This window comes from Pygocentrus nattereri, chromosome 15, assembly GCF_015220715.1.
Source record: "Pygocentrus nattereri isolate fPygNat1 chromosome 15, fPygNat1.pri, whole genome shotgun sequence".
NCBI lineage: Eukaryota > Metazoa > Chordata > Actinopteri > Characiformes > Serrasalmidae > Pygocentrus > Pygocentrus nattereri.
In genome coordinates this window covers 36549364-36567864 of record NC_051225.1, presented here as the reverse complement: position 1 = coordinate 36567864, position 18501 = coordinate 36549364, and the positions used below count along the sequence as shown (strand labels likewise).

The 18501-nt window shown below is 40.6% G+C and overlaps 1 protein-coding gene across 1 annotated transcript in view; it reads left to right on the top strand.

Annotated features, from left to right (window-relative positions):
* The window catches only part of LOC108428478 (transmembrane channel-like protein 3), a 40661-nt gene extending 25601 nt beyond the window's left edge, over positions 1 to 15060 (top strand). The window contains exons 15-23 of the mRNA XM_037545207.1: positions 1138 to 1205; positions 2025 to 2153; positions 6568 to 6678; positions 7064 to 7189; positions 7341 to 7419; positions 8344 to 8386; positions 8594 to 8855; positions 9554 to 9631; positions 13747 to 15060. Coding sequence (XP_037401104.1) covers positions 1138 to 1205; positions 2025 to 2153; positions 6568 to 6678; positions 7064 to 7189; positions 7341 to 7419; positions 8344 to 8386; positions 8594 to 8855; positions 9554 to 9631; positions 13747 to 14623 — 1773 coding nt within the window. The 3' untranslated portion in view covers positions 14624 to 15060. The remainder of the gene's footprint in view (positions 1 to 1137; positions 1206 to 2024; positions 2154 to 6567; positions 6679 to 7063; positions 7190 to 7340; positions 7420 to 8343; positions 8387 to 8593; positions 8856 to 9553; positions 9632 to 13746) is intronic.
* Positions 15061 to 18501: the final 3441 nt, after the last annotated feature.

Below are 18501 nucleotides of genomic sequence, written 5' to 3'. Positions count from 1 at the left end.
TTTTAATCCAGTATGAATCTGCAGCGTGTAGTTTTACAGTCTGACTGTAATAATTGTGGAGTGATTTTAATCCAGTGTGAATCTGCAGTGTGTGTAGTTTTACAGTCTGACTGTAATAATTGTGGAGTGATTTTAATCCAGTATGAATCTGCAGTGTGTAGTTTTACGGTCTGATGGTAATAATTGTGGAGTGATTTTAATCCAGTATGAATCTGCAGCGTGTGTAGTTTTACAGTCTGACTGTAATAATTGTGGAGGGATTTTAATCCAGTATGAATCTGCAGCGTGTAGTTTTACAGTCTGACTGTAATAATTGTGGAGTGATTTTAATCCAGTATGAATCTGCAGTGTGTGTAGTTTTACAGTCTGACTGTAATAATTGTGGAGTGATTTTAATCCAGTATGAATCTGCAGCGTGTAGTTTTACAGTCTGACTGTAATAATTGTGGAGTGATTTTAATCCAGTATGAATCTGCAGTGTGTGTAGTTTTACAGTCTGACTGTAATAATTGTGGAGTGATTTTAATCCAGTATGAATCTGCAGTGTGTAGTTTTACAGTCTGACTGTAATAATTGTGGAGCGATTTTAATCCAGTATGAATCTGCAGCGTGTAGTTTTACAGTCTGACTGTAATAATTGTGGAGTGATTTTAATCCAGTATGAATCTGCAGTGTGTGTAGTTTTACAGTCTGACTGTAATAATTGTGGAGTGATTTTAATCCAGTATGAATCTGCAGTGTGTGTAGTTTTACAGTCTGACTGTAATAATTGTGGAGTGATTTTAATCCAGTATGAATCTGCAGCGTGTGTAGTTTTACAGTCTGACTGTAATAAATGTGGAGTGATTTTAATCCAGTATGAATCTGCCGTGTGTGTAGTTTTACAATCTGACTGTAATAATTGTGGAGTGATTTTAATCCAGTATGAATCTGCAGTGTGTGTAGTTTTACAATCTGACTGTAATAATTGTGGAGTGATTTTAATCCAGTATGAATCTGCAGCGTGTGTAGTTATACAGTCTGACTGTAATAATTGTGGAGTGATTTTAATCCAGTATGAATCTGCAGCATGTAGTTTTTACAGTCAGTGATTATAATACACATAGTGACTGAGTTCTGTCTTCACTTGTCTTACAGCCTGAATATGGTGAATTCAAGATCGCTGAAAATGTCCTCCATCTAATTTACAACCAGGGAATGATATGGTGCGTAGGTGTTGCCTTGAATTTGAAAGGAAAAAAGCATTTTGACAAAAAAAAAAATAAAAATCTAATATACTCAATTTCCCGGCCAAGACGTGAAGTTTGCTTCTCTAGATTTGCAATGGAGCTATGAGGCTAATGTGGCTAACAAGTGTAAAAGATTCTATGGCTGATTAGCACTAATTTTATTTGCACTTTTATAACTTTTTACAGGTAATAATTTGACATACAGTGTTTAAAACTGCATAAGCAAGTCTGTCAGAGATTACTGAGTACTGAGCCACGTGGTTTGAGGCGAGTGTGTGGTGGTTTAGAAATGCAGTTTTTACAGTACTTCATCGGCATCGCTGCATTAGCTCCAGCGCAAAATTAAAGACGTAACCTTCAGACACCAAACAAGACTTTTACATTTTGATCAGCTATATTTGGGACTAAGGTGGGAGATTTGTTACTAAACCTAGCATTTGCTATAGCTACCACTAAAGCTATGAAATCCTTCCTATTGTAACGACTCCTTTTTCATTTATATCTAAAACAGAATCTATATGAACATATTAGACACATACTGACCTTCTTCACTGTTTTAAGCAACATAATTCACAGTTCTATCTTCCCTCTCTATGTTTTCCTACTCACTAACCTCTGATTCACTCCAGTTCATTTGACCAACACTCCTCACAAAGCTACGCAGCCCACGCCACTGGCCCTCAGCTTAATCATTTCTTAATAATGATTTGTAACTTGGTAACAGTGGTAGTAGAAGAGGGTACCAATAAACGCATATGTAAATCTTTTCTTCATGTCCTCTCCCTTTCTTTGCAGGATGGGGGCATTTTTCTCACCATGTCTGCCTGCCTTCAATGTCCTGAAACTGATCGGGCTTATGTACCTGAGAAGCTGGGCTGTGCTCACCTGTAATGTGCCACATCAGCAGGTCTTCCGTGCCTCTAGGTCAGTTCCTGCTGATCTTACGACAGTTTTAGGGACTTAACCCCTTAAAAAGCCATGGGAATGCCAACAGGCACAAGTCTTATAACCTAAGAATAGCTCCATTAGTTTGCAGTCTAAGTCCCTATAGTTACTGAACAATAAGCCTTAATATGAAATGAATCTGGAATGTTCAGGGCTTAAAGTGGGTCAGGTTAAAGCGTAAAAGGTCTAATTTACACAATTCCCCCACCCCTAAGACTGAATGTAATCAATTGGCCAAAACATTTGGTGCTTCTTTATTGTTATACTGGAGCTGCAAGACTAATGTAGCTAATAAATAATAAAAGCTTCTCCCCCACCAATTTACAGAAAGTTGTTGTCTTGTAATAATCAGTTAATTACCAAATTACCATTACAAAAGTTGTTATTTTGCGATAACTAATCAGTGATAATGTTATGTCAAGGTAACAAAGTTGTTATCTTGAAATAACAAATCAATTATCTTGTTATCTCGAGATAAGAAATTTGTTGTCCTGAGATAATAAGGTCACCATCCTGTGATCTCAAGATAACAAAGAGGTTATTTTGAGATCACAAGATACGTAACTTGTTGTCTCAAGATAACAAACTGGAAAATTATGGCAACAGCTCATGGCCTCTCCGGACTTCCCTACCAATTAGCCTGGTGCTAACAGCATGTCTAAATCATCATATCCGTGCCTCAAACAGCGTTGTTAAATAATAGTTTGTCCGTATTTCTGTCTATCTTCTGTCCATAACAGCAGCGTGTGAAGAACGCTTAACAGTTTCAGGGAGCTTTCAGTTTGATAGAGTAACCAAGCTTGTTGTATTGAAATAATATTCTTATTTCATTTTTCAAGTTTTAAAGGGTTAAATTCTTTATTTTTATGTGTATTAAGATTAAAAGTGATTCACACTTTGATAGATTTGCTGTTGTGTGTGAGATTATGTTTCTAACGGAGTGCTAAACTTGGGTTTTAACGTCAGGTGCGGACTGAATACTGTTCCGCTGGTCCTGGTGGCTAATTAGCACCATCAGTTACATTTACATTTACGGTATTTGGCAGACGCTCTTACCCAGAGCGACTTACAATCTCATCATTTTACACAGGGAGGCGAAGGTGGTGTTAGGAGTCTTGCCCAAGGACTCTTATTGGTATAGTGTAGAGTGTTTACCCAGGTGGGGGATTGAACCCCAGTCTACAGTGTAGAAGGCAGAGGTGTTAACCACTAGAATAACCAACCCCCAGTTATCAATGGAATAAGCAGTCCATGCGGCCTAGATTCATCTGTATCTGAGAATTGTAACAAAACAAATCTGTTGTGGCTGATTTAATCATGAGACTCATCACCTGACAACACAAGCGAATTTGTTCACAAGTGGATCTTGACCACTCCAACAGGGTGGACGCGCAGACGCATTGCCTCAGATAGAGAGCAACAGATGACACGGCATCTAGGTTCATATTTCTATGGCAGGACCACCTGAATGGCAGGAGCCACATGAGCAACTTTACTTTAGATGCACATTTAGTTTTTAGTTTTTTGTCAGAAGGAAGATCTTAATATAAAATGTCTCTGTTCGACTGAGTTGACCCTCAGGTTTGTGAATAAGTTGTCAGACTGAGGTTGGATGTGACTGTGTTCTTGAAATGATCTTTTTACTGAGCGTGTAAATGAGTGCAGCAGTAAAGCTGCAGTCACTCTGTGATCTTCAGATCCCAGACTAACGGAAATTAATTTACCATAAGACACGACTTCAACCTGCACTTAACGCAGAGAGCAGAGAGAGAACAATCTAATACAGTTTACTGCTCCATTACCCTCAACGATCAGAGAGAGAGAGAGAGAGAGGGAAGAGAGAGGAGAGAAATAAAAGAGAGAAAAGAGAGAGACACAAGTGATGAGGGAGAGAGAGAAGAGAAAGAAGAGAGAGAGAAAAGAGGAGGGAGCGAAAAGGGGAGAGATAGGAGAGAAAAACAAGAGAGAGAAGAAAAGAGTGGAGTGGAAGAGACAAGAGAAAAGACAGAAAGAAAACAGAAGAGTGAGAGAGTGAGAGAAATCAGAGGGGGAAAAAGAAGAGCAAGAGAAAGAGAGAGAGACGATAGAGGAAGGGAAGAAAAAATACATATATAGGATTGAGAGAAAGAGAGAGAAAGTGAGAGAGAGAGAGAAAGTAAGAGAGAGAGGAAAGAGGAAAGAGATAGAAAGGGGTAGGGAAACAGAGATAGCTAGAACTGAGAGAATAGAGAGAATATAGAGCGAGAACAATAGGAAAGAAAACTTAGAGGGGAGAAGGAAAGAGAAAGAAACAATAATAGATAGAATACAAACAGAGAGAGAGAGGAGTGGTTTTGGGTGTAGGGGCTGTTTTTTACACTTTGTTGCTCCCTCGTTCTCTCTCTCCCTCCTCCTCTTTCTTGTTTCCTTGTCTTGCTTACTCTGTCATCCTATTTCATCCTCTTCTTCTCTTTCTCTCTCTCTCTCTCCCTCTCTCTCCTTCTTTCTCTCTCTGTCTCTCTCTCCTACTCTTTCTTGTTTCCTTGTCTTGCTTACTCTGTCACCCTATTTCATCCTCTTTCTCTCTCTTTCTCTCTCTCTCTCTCTCTCTCCCTCTCTCTCCTTCTTTCTCTCTCTGTCTCTCTCTCCTACTCTTTCTTGTTTCCTTGTCTTGCTTACTCTGTCACCCTATTTCATCCTCTTTCTCTCTCTCTCTCTCTCTCTCTCTCACTCTCTCTCTCTCTCTCACTCTCTCGCTCTCTCTCTCTCTCTCTCTCTCTCTCTCTCTCTCTCTCTCTCTCTCTCTCTCTCTGTGATTTATTTAACGGCCGACTTGTTCTACTCTCTCTCTTATCAGTCACTAACAGATGTGAGGAGAAACTGCCGTGTATTCATCCACACTTCATTTATCCACCTACTCTTCATCTTCTCCACCGTTTCCTTCACATGGCACTCCGGTGCAGTGAGCTGATAGCAACTCATCGGCTGATAATTACAGGGAACTGAGGGCTTCCACTTTAGAAGTCACTCCACTCCAATATGTGATATCATAGCAGCAGATTTGCATCAGAATGTAACGATATAAAGTATGAATGTGCACCAGAGTGAGTTTAGCGCTAACACCCTCTTATTGAAGCGCTAACAGAGATAAGCATTAACCCTTATGTGGTCGATGTGTTTGCTACTCAGTGGTCTGATGGACCCACTGCATGATTCTGTTTTTTTTTTCAGCCAGAACAGTTTATGTAAAAATACCAGTGTCCAGCGTAGGGTTCTCCTTTAGCAGCTGTAGCCAATCAGCAGCCTGTCCGTGTGGTCCAACCAGACACATACACACACAAAAACATACACACACATTATTTATATATATATATATATATATATATATATATATATATATATATATATATATACACACTTACCAGCCACTTTATTAGGTACACTAAATAAAGTGCTAGTAAAAGGTTGGACCCCCTTTTGCCTTCAGAACTGCATTCTTCATTGCATACTTTCAACAAGGTGTTGGAAACATTCCTCAGAGATTTTGGTCCGTATTGACCTGACAGCATCACGCAGTTGCTGCAGATTTGTCGGCTGCACATCTATGATGCGAATCTCCCGCTCCACCACATCCCAAAGGTGCTCTATTGGATTGAGATCTGGTGACTGTGGAGGCCATTGGAGTACAGTGAGCTCATTGTCATGTTCAAGAAAGCAGTTTGAGATGATATGAGCTTTGTGACATGGTGCATTATCCTGCAATTGAACATATAAAACTAATATATATATAAACCAATATAGAAAACTAATAAAGTGTGTGTGTATATATATATATATATATATATATATATATATATATATATATATATATATATATATATATATATATATATATATATATATTACACAAACACACAGCAGGCCATGTAGGAAGAAAACAGAGTGATGGGACACAGCACCTCCACACCGTTATTCCCTACAGGATTACCCAACACCATATGTGTAATATAAATATGTAGAGGACTGTACAGTGTTAAGTGTGAAGAAAATGTGTTATTTCATAAGTTCTTCAAGGAAAATTAGCAAAGACCATGGAATCTGAAATTCAAATATTAATAAATCACATAATTTTTTCTTTTGCTAAACACCGAAAATGGGTTCCACAGACCTGAACACCAGACAAGGGGTCATTTTAACTTCAGTATACTGTGGCAGTCAGCTAGAATAACAATATATATCACAGATCAGGTGTGAAATGACCAACTGGTGAAAATGTGCAAGATTTTTATCATGAAAAGTGATTCTGGTAAGTAGTGGCATCTAATAACTAAATTTCTCAGTTCAGCAGAGCTCTAACAGTGACAGAGCTCTAACAGTGACAGAGCTCTAACATTTCCTCTTTTTCTTTTCCCAGATCCAACAATTTCTACCTGGCTATGCTCCTCTTCATGCTCTTTCTCTGCATGCTTCCGACCATCTTTGCGATAGTGAGGTACAGGCCTTCCCAGCACTGCGGACCTTTTAGGTAAATGAGCCAGTCTTGTAAAGCTCCATCTAAAGGGAACTATGCCTGTGCACTAAGAGTCATTTTAAACCACTTTCATTAAGCCTCGACACTTAATCTCTGTCAAACGGCCCCGTTTAAAAGCACCATAGCAGGAGAAAAGATTTCAGAGCAGTTTATTTCACTACAGCCACTTTAAATTCACTGTATTGAATTAATATGTAGAAGCTAAAGCCCTGGTGAAAACTAACTCATATCATATTACAACATGCTTTTGTTATCTGCCATGATAACTGCAACCTATAAGGGTTCAAGGCACTGGTTTAATATTAATTCTATTAGAAAATGCTGTTATTAATGAAAACAAATCATATATTTTCCTTTTCTTCCCTCTCTTCCTCTACAGTGGTCAAGAGAAGATTTACGACATCATATCAGAAACCATAGACAACGACTTCCCGCTGTGGTTCAGTAAGGCGATGAGTTATGTCACCAGTCCGGTGGTGGTCCTGCCTGCTCTCCTGCTCCTGTTGTAAGTGGCCCTGTCAGTCATGCTAGGTTTGGCTAAATGACCTCGGGAAAATAGATATATGGGTCAATATGAGACGAGTTCTTTTGCTATACTTATCCTTCGCTTCCTCAAGGCCATTGCTTTCAGTGCAGTTCTTCACTGTCGTTTTTAGCATGCTGATCTACTACCTGCAGGCCATTGCCAGATCACTCAAATTCACCAACAACCAGCTGAGAGTTCAGCTTCAGAACGTGAGTAATAAAGCAATAAACAATGAAGCCACAATCTTGTCCATAATAATGGCAGGTAGTGAATTTACATATATATATATATATATATATATATATATATATATATATATATATATGTCACGATTGGCTCCTCCCACTCCTCCATGTGCTTTTTGTTTACTTTTGATCTTCCATGTGCATTTGTTTTGGTTCACTCTAGCCCCCTTGTTGTCAAACTCCACCCCTTAGTGTTACCACCTGTTTCCCACCTGTCACTCGTCTTGCCTCTGTTATATAAGTCCTGTGTTTGCCCTGGTCTGTGTTGACCTTTCTTTGATATGTTTGATGTGTTGGCTGTATTGTATTGTATTGTATTCTCGTGGTGTTTGGTTCTTGTTTGAGGTTTTGTATTAATTTTGTCATGTCTGTCCCTCCTGCTCTCCGTATCGGCTGTTTGAACCTGGACCGTTTTGACCATAACCCTGGATTTGCCTATAATTAACGTCGCTTATCTCAGCGTATGCATCTGCCTCCTTGCTCCCCATTAATATATATATATATATATATATATATATATATATATATATATATATATATATATATATGTATATGTGGGTGTGTGTGTGTGTGTGTGTGTGTGTGTGTACAATACATATACCACTTCATTAAGTACACCACCTGCACTCATTGTCCGTTTAATCAGCTCCACTGACCATTTTCTTCAATGGTCAGGGCCACCACAGAACCCCCACAGAGCAGGTATTATTTTGGTGGTGGATCATTCTCAGCACTGCAGTGACACTGATGTGGTGGTTGTGTGTTAGTGTGTGTTGCACTGGTATGAGTGGATCAGACACAGCAGTATTGAGAGTTTTTAAACACTGTGTCCACACTAAAACATAATTTACCGCAGATTTTCAAACTCTTTTACATGCTTTGACACAGGAACGCACAGAAGACAAGAAGAAAGTGTTTCAGATGGCTGCAGGTAAAGCACAAGAGAACTGCTAGTTTTGCTAATAATAAAAAGTCACCAAAGATCAAAGTTTTCAAACCGTCAGAGTGGAACTGTCAAACAGGACTTTAACTGTATTCTATGAGCTGTTAAACTCTGTATAAAGGTACCCCATTTGATAAAGACATGCTTTTGTGGCCCATCACTACACTGTGCTGTATGTAAATGTTTTCCATTCAGCTCGTCTCCAGCCACCTGAAGGCGGCGACAAAAAGCCTGAACAGGAGAGTGACATCACCAGCATGGAGTCCCCCGCTCGCTCCACTTCTCCTCCGCGCCGCAACGGCACCGTCACCAACTTCCAGTCGCCGGTTCGCCGTGGCAACAGTATCCGCACCATTACTCAGTCCGCCTCTCGGGCTGATGTCAGGCCCACTGGAGCCACACGAAGCCCCTCTGTCCCCGTCCGACCCAAACCCAGACTGGAGCACATCCCCAACAGGTCTGACCTAAAGATCTTTTTTTCATCATTTCATTTTAATGTCCTACCAGAATATAAAACTCAACCATACCTATTTATTTATTTATTTATTTATTTATTTATTTATTTATTTATTTATTATGGCAAGCCATACAGGAACTATTGAATGAACTTTGATATGTGTGTGTATATATATATATATATATATATATATATATATATATATATATATATATATATATATATATTCATTAATACAACAATCATTTATGATTCCTTTGAAAAGGTAAGATTAGATAGATTCACTTCCACAGTCTTCATATGAAGTGCCAGTACAACACGTGTTTAGACAGTTCGACAGTTGTGATCTGAGAGCGAAACAGTAGTGCTGGTGCTTCTTTGCCTTTTCTCTCTTTTGTAACTTGTATTTTTCTCTCATTTGAAATCATATGAAAAAATACTTTATAGTATATAAAAATATGACATAATATAAAAAATCTAAAAACAAATTTTAGTGCATACTTTCTATTTATTTATTAAACAAGAAATGCCTAAATATTTTGTTTTTATTTGTATTATCTATTACTTTTATATTTTTTTACTTGAGAAACTGTCCCATCTCGTCCCGACTTTTGACCCCACAAACTTCATTACATTGCTTTTCATTTCCCATTTCTCTCTGCTCTGAATTCCACTGGCTTCCATCTCTGCATGTGTAGTGCTTACAGAGTGATTGCTGGTCCCCCCGTCCCCCCAAGGCAGATTCACAGGGTGGAGTACATTCCCATTCCAGTCAGGTTTGAATTTCCCTTAAACATATTGGTTCTGAAAACACATTGCTATTGATTATTGATCAAGTCGTTACTCAAACTTCTAATGATGACTTTTTTTTTTGTTTAAACTTTTTACGTCTCTTGAACTGGGGACACGTTACTGGCCTTTAGCCTGTAATACATTTACTGTGATTATCAGTCTAGAATGTGCAGTGTTGCCTTTGAAGGTCTTTGAAGGTCTTTGAAGGTCTTTGAAGCATGCCAGACAGAATGCAACTCATCAGTAGATGACACTGAAAAACGATAGAATCATTCATTCATTTGGTCATTAAGGCACATCTACCATCACACTAACGGCTTTGCAACCATTTAAAGGCTTCATTCACCTTAAGAATTTAAAGTGGCATTAAAGGAACAGTTCGGTAAAAAATTCACACACACTCCCTTATCATAAACGTAATTGCTCAGCCAAGACTTGACGGACGGTGAAGGTTTACTTCTTTCTTTTTGTCTTAGAGCTATGAAGCTTATGTTGCTAGCCAGTTATGAAATGACACCCCACAGATTAGTATAGTGCTAAATGCATGCCTTAATCACCACACTCTTGCCTCGAACCACATTATGTTATTAGATAGACTAGCTGTATGATGTAGTTACTGTATATATAAAAAATGATGTTGCAGCTAGCTAAAATGGTACTTGCATCTATCTTGAGGCCTTAATTAAGTGCTAACATTATTCTTTGTTTTTCTCATCATACATTTTTCTGTACCACAGTTTACAGTATTTGGGCTAGAAGCACAAAATGTAACAAATTATGGCACAAAAGAGACCATTCACACTGCCCATTGCAAAAAGACATACACTACCGATCAAAAGTTTGGGGTCACTTACAGATGTCCTTATTTTTGAAAGAAAAGCACATTTTCTTTCAATGAAGCTAACATTAAATGCACTCTATACATTGTTAATTGGGTAAATGACTATTCTAGCTGCAAACGTCTGGTTTTTAATGCAATATCCTCATAGGTGTATATAGGCCCATTTCCAACAACCACCACTCCAGTGGTTTAATGGTACATTGTGTTTGCTAACTGTGCAAGAAGGCTAATGGATGTTTAGAAAACCCTTGTTCAAGTATGTTAGCAAAACAGTTTGGCTGATTAGAGAAGCTGTAAAACTGACCTTCCTTTGAGCTGGTTGAGAATCTGGAGCATCACATTTGTCTATGAAACTCTCACAATGGCCAGAAAAAAGAACTTTCATGTGAAACTCGACAGTCTATTCTTGTTCTTAGAAATGAAGGCCATTCCATGCGAGAAACTGCCAAGAAACTGAAGATTGCCTACAACGGTGTGTACTACTCCCTTCAGAGGAGAGCACAAACAGGCTCTAACCAGAGTAGAAAGAGAGGTGGGAGGCCCCGCTGCACAACTAAGCAACAAGACAAGTACATTAGAGTCGCCTCACAGGTCCTCAACTGGCAGCTTCATTAAATAGTACCTGCCAAACGCGAGTGTCAACCTCTACAGTGAAGAGGCGACTCCAGGATGCTGGCCTTCAGGGCAAAGTGGCAAAGAAAAAGCCATATCTGAGACTGGCTAATAAAAGGAAAAGATTAATATGGGCAACAGAACACAGACATTGGACAGAGGAAGATTGGAAAAAAGTGTTATGGACAGACAAATCTAAGTTTGAGGTGTTTGGATCACACAGAAGAACATTTGTGAGATGCAGAACAACTGAAAAGATGCTGGAAGAGTGCCTGACGCCATCTGTTAAGCATGGTGGAGGTAATGTGATGGTCTGGGGGTGCTTTGGTGCTGGTAAAGTGGGAGATTTGTACAAGGTCAAAGGGATTTTGAATAAGGAAGGCTATCACTCCATTTTGCAACGCCATGCCATACCATGTGGACAGCGCTTGATTGGAGCCAATTTCATCCTACAACAGGACAATGACCCAAAGCACACCTCCAAATTATGCATGAACTATTTAGGGAAGAAGCAGGCAGCTGGTATTCTATCTGTAATGGAGTGGCCAGCCCAGTCATCCCCATTGAGCTGTTATGGGAGCAGCTTGACCGTATGGTACGCAAAAAGTGCCCATCAAGCCAATCCAACTTGTGGGAGGGGCTTCTGGAAGCATGGGGAGACATTTCTCCTGATTACCTCAGTAAATTAACAGCTAGAATGCCAAAGGTCTGCAATGCTGTAATTGCTGCAAAGGGAGCATTCTTTGATGAAAGCAAAGTTTGAAGGAGAAAATTATTATTTCAAATGAAAAAAAAAATATTTCAAACCTTGTCAATGTCTGGACTATATTTTCTATTCATTTTGCAACTCATTTGAAAAATAAAAGTATGAGTTTTCATGGAAAACACAAAATTGTCTGGGTGACCCCAAACTTTTGAACGGTAGTGTACATACATACATACATACATACTAGCACACATATATACACATATGCTCATATGCTTGCAACCACCTGGGACACAGTAGCAATGGCCTAGCAACACCTTAGCAACCCCCTGGGATAACACATCAATGGCCTAGTAACACCTTAGCAACCACCTGGGATACCATAGTAGACAATCTAGCAAAAACCACATTGGATTTCATAGCAACAGTCTAACAACATCTTAGCAACCATGTAAGATAACATAGTAACATCTTAGCATCCACTTGAGATAACATAGCAACAACCTGGGATGCGGTAGCAATGCTTTAGTGACTACTGGGAATAGCATAGCAACAGCCTAGTAACATTTTAGCCACTAGCTGGGTGTAGCACCGCATGTGCTACCCCGGGCTCAAGGAAGACACTGGAGGCAGGATTTAGGGTTCAGCAGCCATTTCTTTAATTTCATCCCAAATAAACAAAACAAACGAAACCAACGCTGTGCTGCACACTTTTCAGTGGTTTACACTAAGGTGCCTTCGGCGGCAGGTGGGCCCTCAGCGATGTCCTCGGCAGCAGGCGGGGCCTCAGCAACGTCCTCTGCGGCAGTGAGGGGAGGGGAAAGGAAAGGAGCTCCGAGCCCTCTCAGAGTGGGGAACGGGAGGGGAGAGAAGGGCGGCTCTGAAAATCCTCGGAGCGAGGACGGGAAGGGAAAGGTGGCGTGCTCCCAGTGCCCTCAGAGCAGGAAGAGGAGGGGGAAGAAGTGCTTCAGTCCTCCTGGGAGCCAGGACTGGAGGCTTGAGGGCCAGTGCAAGGGGGGCTTTTCAGTCCTTCTCTTCACTGAGCTTTTCAGCTCTTGAGTCTGCTGCTGTTCATCCCTCTCTCTCACTCTGATCCCTCTCGGCTCTTTTTAAAGGCGCTCACGCTGCCAGCCAGATCAGCATCAGCTGGCTCTCAGTAAGGGCAACTTGAGCACCGGAGCCAAGAGAGAACTAGAGCTCACTGCTCTGCCTCCTTGCTATTGCCCCCAGCTAGCGACTCGGCCACCTGGGTCGAAGGTAAGGTGTAGTGAAGTAGTCTCGCTGCATAACCGGGGCGGAGCCCGGGTGGCGGAGCTCCTTGCTCCTTGCTCTGGTGCCTCTCGTGTTCGACACCAGCATCCTTGTCCTCCTCCTCCCGCTGTCACTCTTGTGACTCGCGTCTGTCCGGGGAGCTCAGGCTTTGCGCTCCAACTCCTCCACATTTGCGGGTCTCTCCACGGCGTGCTCGCCGAGGTTCATCACTGCTGGGCTTTTGGAGCTCCGCCTTTCTGCCGGCTCTCATGGTACATGACAAACTGGGATAGCATAGCAACACCTTAGCAACTACTTGGGATAAACTTTCCCCTTTAAGTTTTATCTATGAAACTGTCTCATTATTTTCGACTTCCAGAAAACAAGCTAAATTAAGTCTTAAAACAAGCTTAAAATAAACTGCTAATTGATTAAGGCAATTTCTCTAGATAAAATCAATTAAAACAAGTAAAAGTACATCTAAAATTTAAATTACTTGATATTAAAACATTCTTATAATGAGAAATATTACATTCTTTTACGAATTAAGGAAAAAGTGTAGTTTACAAAAAATATATTTTTCACTTACACATTCCTTTTATATTTAACTCAGGGTGTAGATTTAATTCAGGTTCTCTTGTGTAGCTCATCACCTCATATGAGTAATTAGTTCTCTGCATGTTCCTCAGGCATCCAGGGTATCTGGGTGGAATGAGCGGCTCATGCCGTTCCAAATCATATCACCAAATGGCCTACAATCCGTCCATGCGCTACACTGAAAACATCCACTCTGACCCCCTGTTCAGGAAGAGCCTCAGGCCTGTCCGCCCCGAGCCCGGTATCATCACATCCCAGAGCTACATGGGCCGTCGCGCACACACCACCCGCTACGTCATCGTCAATGAGCACGAACCACGCAAGAAGCTATTGCGCTCCACCACTCGCATCCCGAGGCACTACTGTCTGGTGGACGAACCTGAGATAGTGGAGCTTTACCCTCGAAACATCAAACGCTACATCCCTCGCACGCCCCACCGGAGCCAGCAGCCACACCTCAGCGAGGAAGAAGAAGAGGAGGAAGAGGAAGAAGCAAAGAAAGGAGGAAGAAGGGGGTCAATCGGGCAGTCCCACAGGCCGAGGTCCCTTTCCGACCTCCATCAGCCTGCACGCTTCTACATCGGAGATACCTTGGAGAGCCGACTGGCACAAAGCGTATATGGAGAAGAAGAGGAAGAAGACTGTGGTGAACAATGGGACAAGAAAGGTTCTCATCCAAAAAGCTCCCGGTGTAACCTTAAAGTTGCAGAGACAGCCCACCGGCACGGAGAACCTCACGTGAAGCCGAAAAGCAAGCGCAAGGGGGAACCGTCACTAACCGAATCCGATTCAGCCTCGTTAGCATCCAGCAGTGACCAGCAGAACAGCAGCACTGACCAGTATATCCAGGTCATCCACAACAAGGAGAAATACCTGAAGCACAGCGCTAAGTTAACTAAAAAGAAGTCCAAAACTAGTGGCGAAATGAATGCATCTGGATCGAATGATCTTGTGTGTTCAAATGTTTGATTCAACAGTATTGAATTGCTTAATAATAAGTTCCTGAAGCCTTAGAAGTCGTAGTTCTCAGTTAGCACGCTGTAATTTCATTCGAATTATTTCTGACTCATAGCTAATTCAAACATGAGGAGAAATTGGGTGGAAAGTGCAGATTCTAAAGTTTCAATCCATACCACATTTGTGTTTGCAGTTACAAGAGAAGATATTTTATTATGATTTGAATTTGATGAAAAAGTCAGAGACCATCCTCCTTTTATTTCATTTCCACCTAAAATGCCTATTAAGTTGTTCGTTTTATTAGGAGATATTACTGAGGGGATTAGGTATAAAGTAATCCACCTGCATAAGGAAAGTAAGTAAAAAAAAATAGTGTTCTAAAAATGATCAAAAGCTACGGAGAAAATGAGCCTCCTAACAACCACCTGAAAGACCTGGTAGACACCAAAACTGCCCCATTAGATAAAAAGCCCTTAACGCTTTCATCTTTGAGAGAGAGGAGAAAATCAAGCTGCTTCAGATCTGAAAACATCCACAGGTGTTTCTGTCCATCCTTCCACTGTGAGAAGACTCACATTGTGAACCTAACTCAGTCATGAAGATTTCTCCTGTACAACATCCAGAGGATCCGTCATCTCAAGGCTTGAATACTGCAACTCGCTCTTGGCTGGTCTTCCCATGCAGCCCATCAAGCCTCTGCAACTCATCCAGCATGGCTTGTCTTCAATCTACCAGTTCAGCCACGTCATCCCACTGCTGCATTCCCTTCACTGGCTTCCCGTAGCTGCCCACATCAGATTTAAAATCATAATGCTTGCCTACAAAGCCAAAAATGGACCAGCTCCTCCCTACTTGATGGCAAGACAAGTATCAAGACTGCTCTCTGTACTGGGACCCAGGTGGTGGAACCAGCTCCCACTGGCTGTCCGTACAGCAGAGTTTCTCATTGTCTTCAAAGGTAGACACGTTTCTTTATACAGCACTAAAATGAGCACTGAATTAAGTATTGATTCTAATGTATTGTAGTTTATTGTAGTGTATTGTATTGTATTGTATTGTATTGCACTGTTCTGTGTTCAGCGCTGCTCCTTTTCTCTCTGTATCAACAGTGACTTTTGTTTCTAGCAGTATCTGAGCTCAGGACCGGCTTTCTCTCTAACCTGTTGGTAACTAGCAAAGATACTTTCTCTAGATAGACAAAGAACTTCTTTTAAGTCACTCTGGATAAGAGCGTCTGCTAAATGCTGTAAATGTAAATGTAAGACGACTCAGCGCTGTGGGTCTGAAAGGATGTTTAGAAGTCAAGAAAAACCTTACTGAGAAAAGGAGACGGACACATCAAACAAAGAGGCTGAACAATGGACTGACCACCCCAGAGTCCAGACCTCAACACCACTGAATGTGTTTGACTAATTCAGAAAACGACACAACCAGCTTCTAAGACTGAACTTTGGAGGTGTGTCTGCAGATTCTTTGAGGGACTGAAAGTGAGTCTCCTGAAAAGAATGGAAGTTGTAATAAAAGCAAATGGTAAACACATTTAATATTACAGAGCCCTGCTGGTGACATCCCATATAAATAAAAATAATGCGTGGACACAACTTAGTAAGGCGTGGGAATAAGATAATTAAGCTGTTGCAAAACATAGTAAAGCATGTGGACGAGATCCTAATGCATGACCACGACTAATAAACCACAGGAATGACAATTATGTCATGGCCATAACTTAGTAAGGCATGGGGACAAGATCCTAAAATGTGGCCACAACTTAATAAGGCATGGGGACGAGATCCTAATACGTGGCTACGACTTATTAAGGTGTGGGAATGAGGTGATTAAGCCTTGACCACAGCTTAATAAGGCATGCTCTTGTTTCCACACCTTCCATGGCCTACTAAGTCGTGGCCATGACTTAATTATCTCATTCCCACACCTTACTAACTTGCAGCCACACATAATTTTTATTTTTATGGGATGCCACCAACGTGGCTCTGTAGAATACTGAATAACATGTGACATATTCTATTCTGCTCTTTTACCTGGCTGAAAACGTAATAATGTATGCGTATCTGTAATTGATTGTAAATTAAATCACTGAATTATGACTTTTGCACATTAATTAAATATGGAAGTACTTCTAAAGGTTCATGTGAGATCGTTGTAATGATAGAGGATCAGTTTTTGGTTTGCACTACTGTCTCATTGCCTTGTTGTAAAGCACATACTGCAGGCTTGGCTACAATGGACAAAATATAGGAGCTCTATTTTGCAAGAATCAAATGTACATTTTGCTTAAATGTGATACACACTGTATAATGCGGGACCAATACGCACGTCCTACATTATGGTGAAGCACATATTGTTGGTGATGCTACAATAGCCAAAATATACGAGGCATGTTTTGAAATGACCAGGTGTAGATTTGCATACATGTGGTAGATATACTCTCCATATAGACTGATGCCATACAAAGTCAGAGATGTATAGGGTATAAAGGTAAATCGCTGGATTCAAGAGACTTTGGCTAATGATTAATCCTGCCCCTTGCTGTCACAGGACGCTGAGTCAAAGGTAATGTTGGTGTTGACATAACTAACAGAACAATCACATAGAGGTTCCCAAACTGGCCATTTATTGATCATATTCTGCCTAAAAGCTCTCATCTACCAAGAAGTGTGAAAAAAACTTTATTCATATTAAAATTGGTTTACTATAGACTGCTGTGTCCTATTTCTTTGGCTGTCTGGATTAACAAAGGATCCAAACCCCTGTCCTCCAGTAAAAGGCACCCAAGTAGCTCTGTCTGACAATACAGTGGCTAACAATTCCAATTATATATATATATATATATATATATATATATATAATATCTCCTAAAAGCTATGTGTATATTAGACAACGGTGGACAAAGTACACAAATCATGTACTTCAGTTAAATTAAGACACCCAAAGTAAAATATTACGCCAGAGTAAAAGCAGCCGTCCTCCTTTTAGAGCTCCACTTGAGTGTAAGTACAAATGTACTTAAGTATCGAAAGTAAAAATGCTAAAAGAGTCATTATGACTTAGTGTACTATTACTATTTTTGTAACAAGACTCTTGCTTCATTAACTCATTTTAGGTGAAAATACTGTAGTGTCACTCTTTTAATAGAATATCATTCATTCGTCTGACACTGATGTCTATTAAAATGATCATAAGATAGAACTGAATGGGTCTTAAATATCATTTTGCAATCAAGCAGTTTCCATTAAAGATTTATTTCCAACTTAGTTTAAGTTTATAAAAACTTGCTTTAAATGCAGATTCACAAATTTTTTTTTGTTGTTGTTGTTTGTTTGGGTTTTTTTTGGCATTGTCTTGCTGAAATAAGCAGGAAAAAAGACGCTGCTTGGATGGCAGCAGATGTTGCTCCAAAACCTGTATGTACCTTTCAGCATTAATGGCGCCTTCACAGATGTGCAGGTTACCCCTGCCATGGGCACTAACTCACCCCCCCACACCATCAGAGATGCTGGCTTTTGAACTTTGCACTGAAAACAATCCGGACAGTCCTTTTCCTCTTTGGCCTGGAGGACACGACGTCCATCATTTTCAAAAACAGTGTGAAATGTGGACGCGTCAGACCACAGGACACTTTTCCACTTTGCGTCAGTCCATCTCAGATGAGCTCGGGCCCAGAGAAGCCGGCGGCGTTTCTGGGTGGTGTTGATATCTGGCTTTCGCTTTGCATGGCAGAGTTTTAACTTGCACTTGTAGATGGAGCGACGAACTGAGTTCACTGACAGTGGTTTTCTGAAGTGTTCCTGAGCCCATGTGGGAATATCCATTACAGACTGATGTGGGTTTTTAATGCAGTGGGATCGAAGGTCACGGCATTCAGCGTTGGT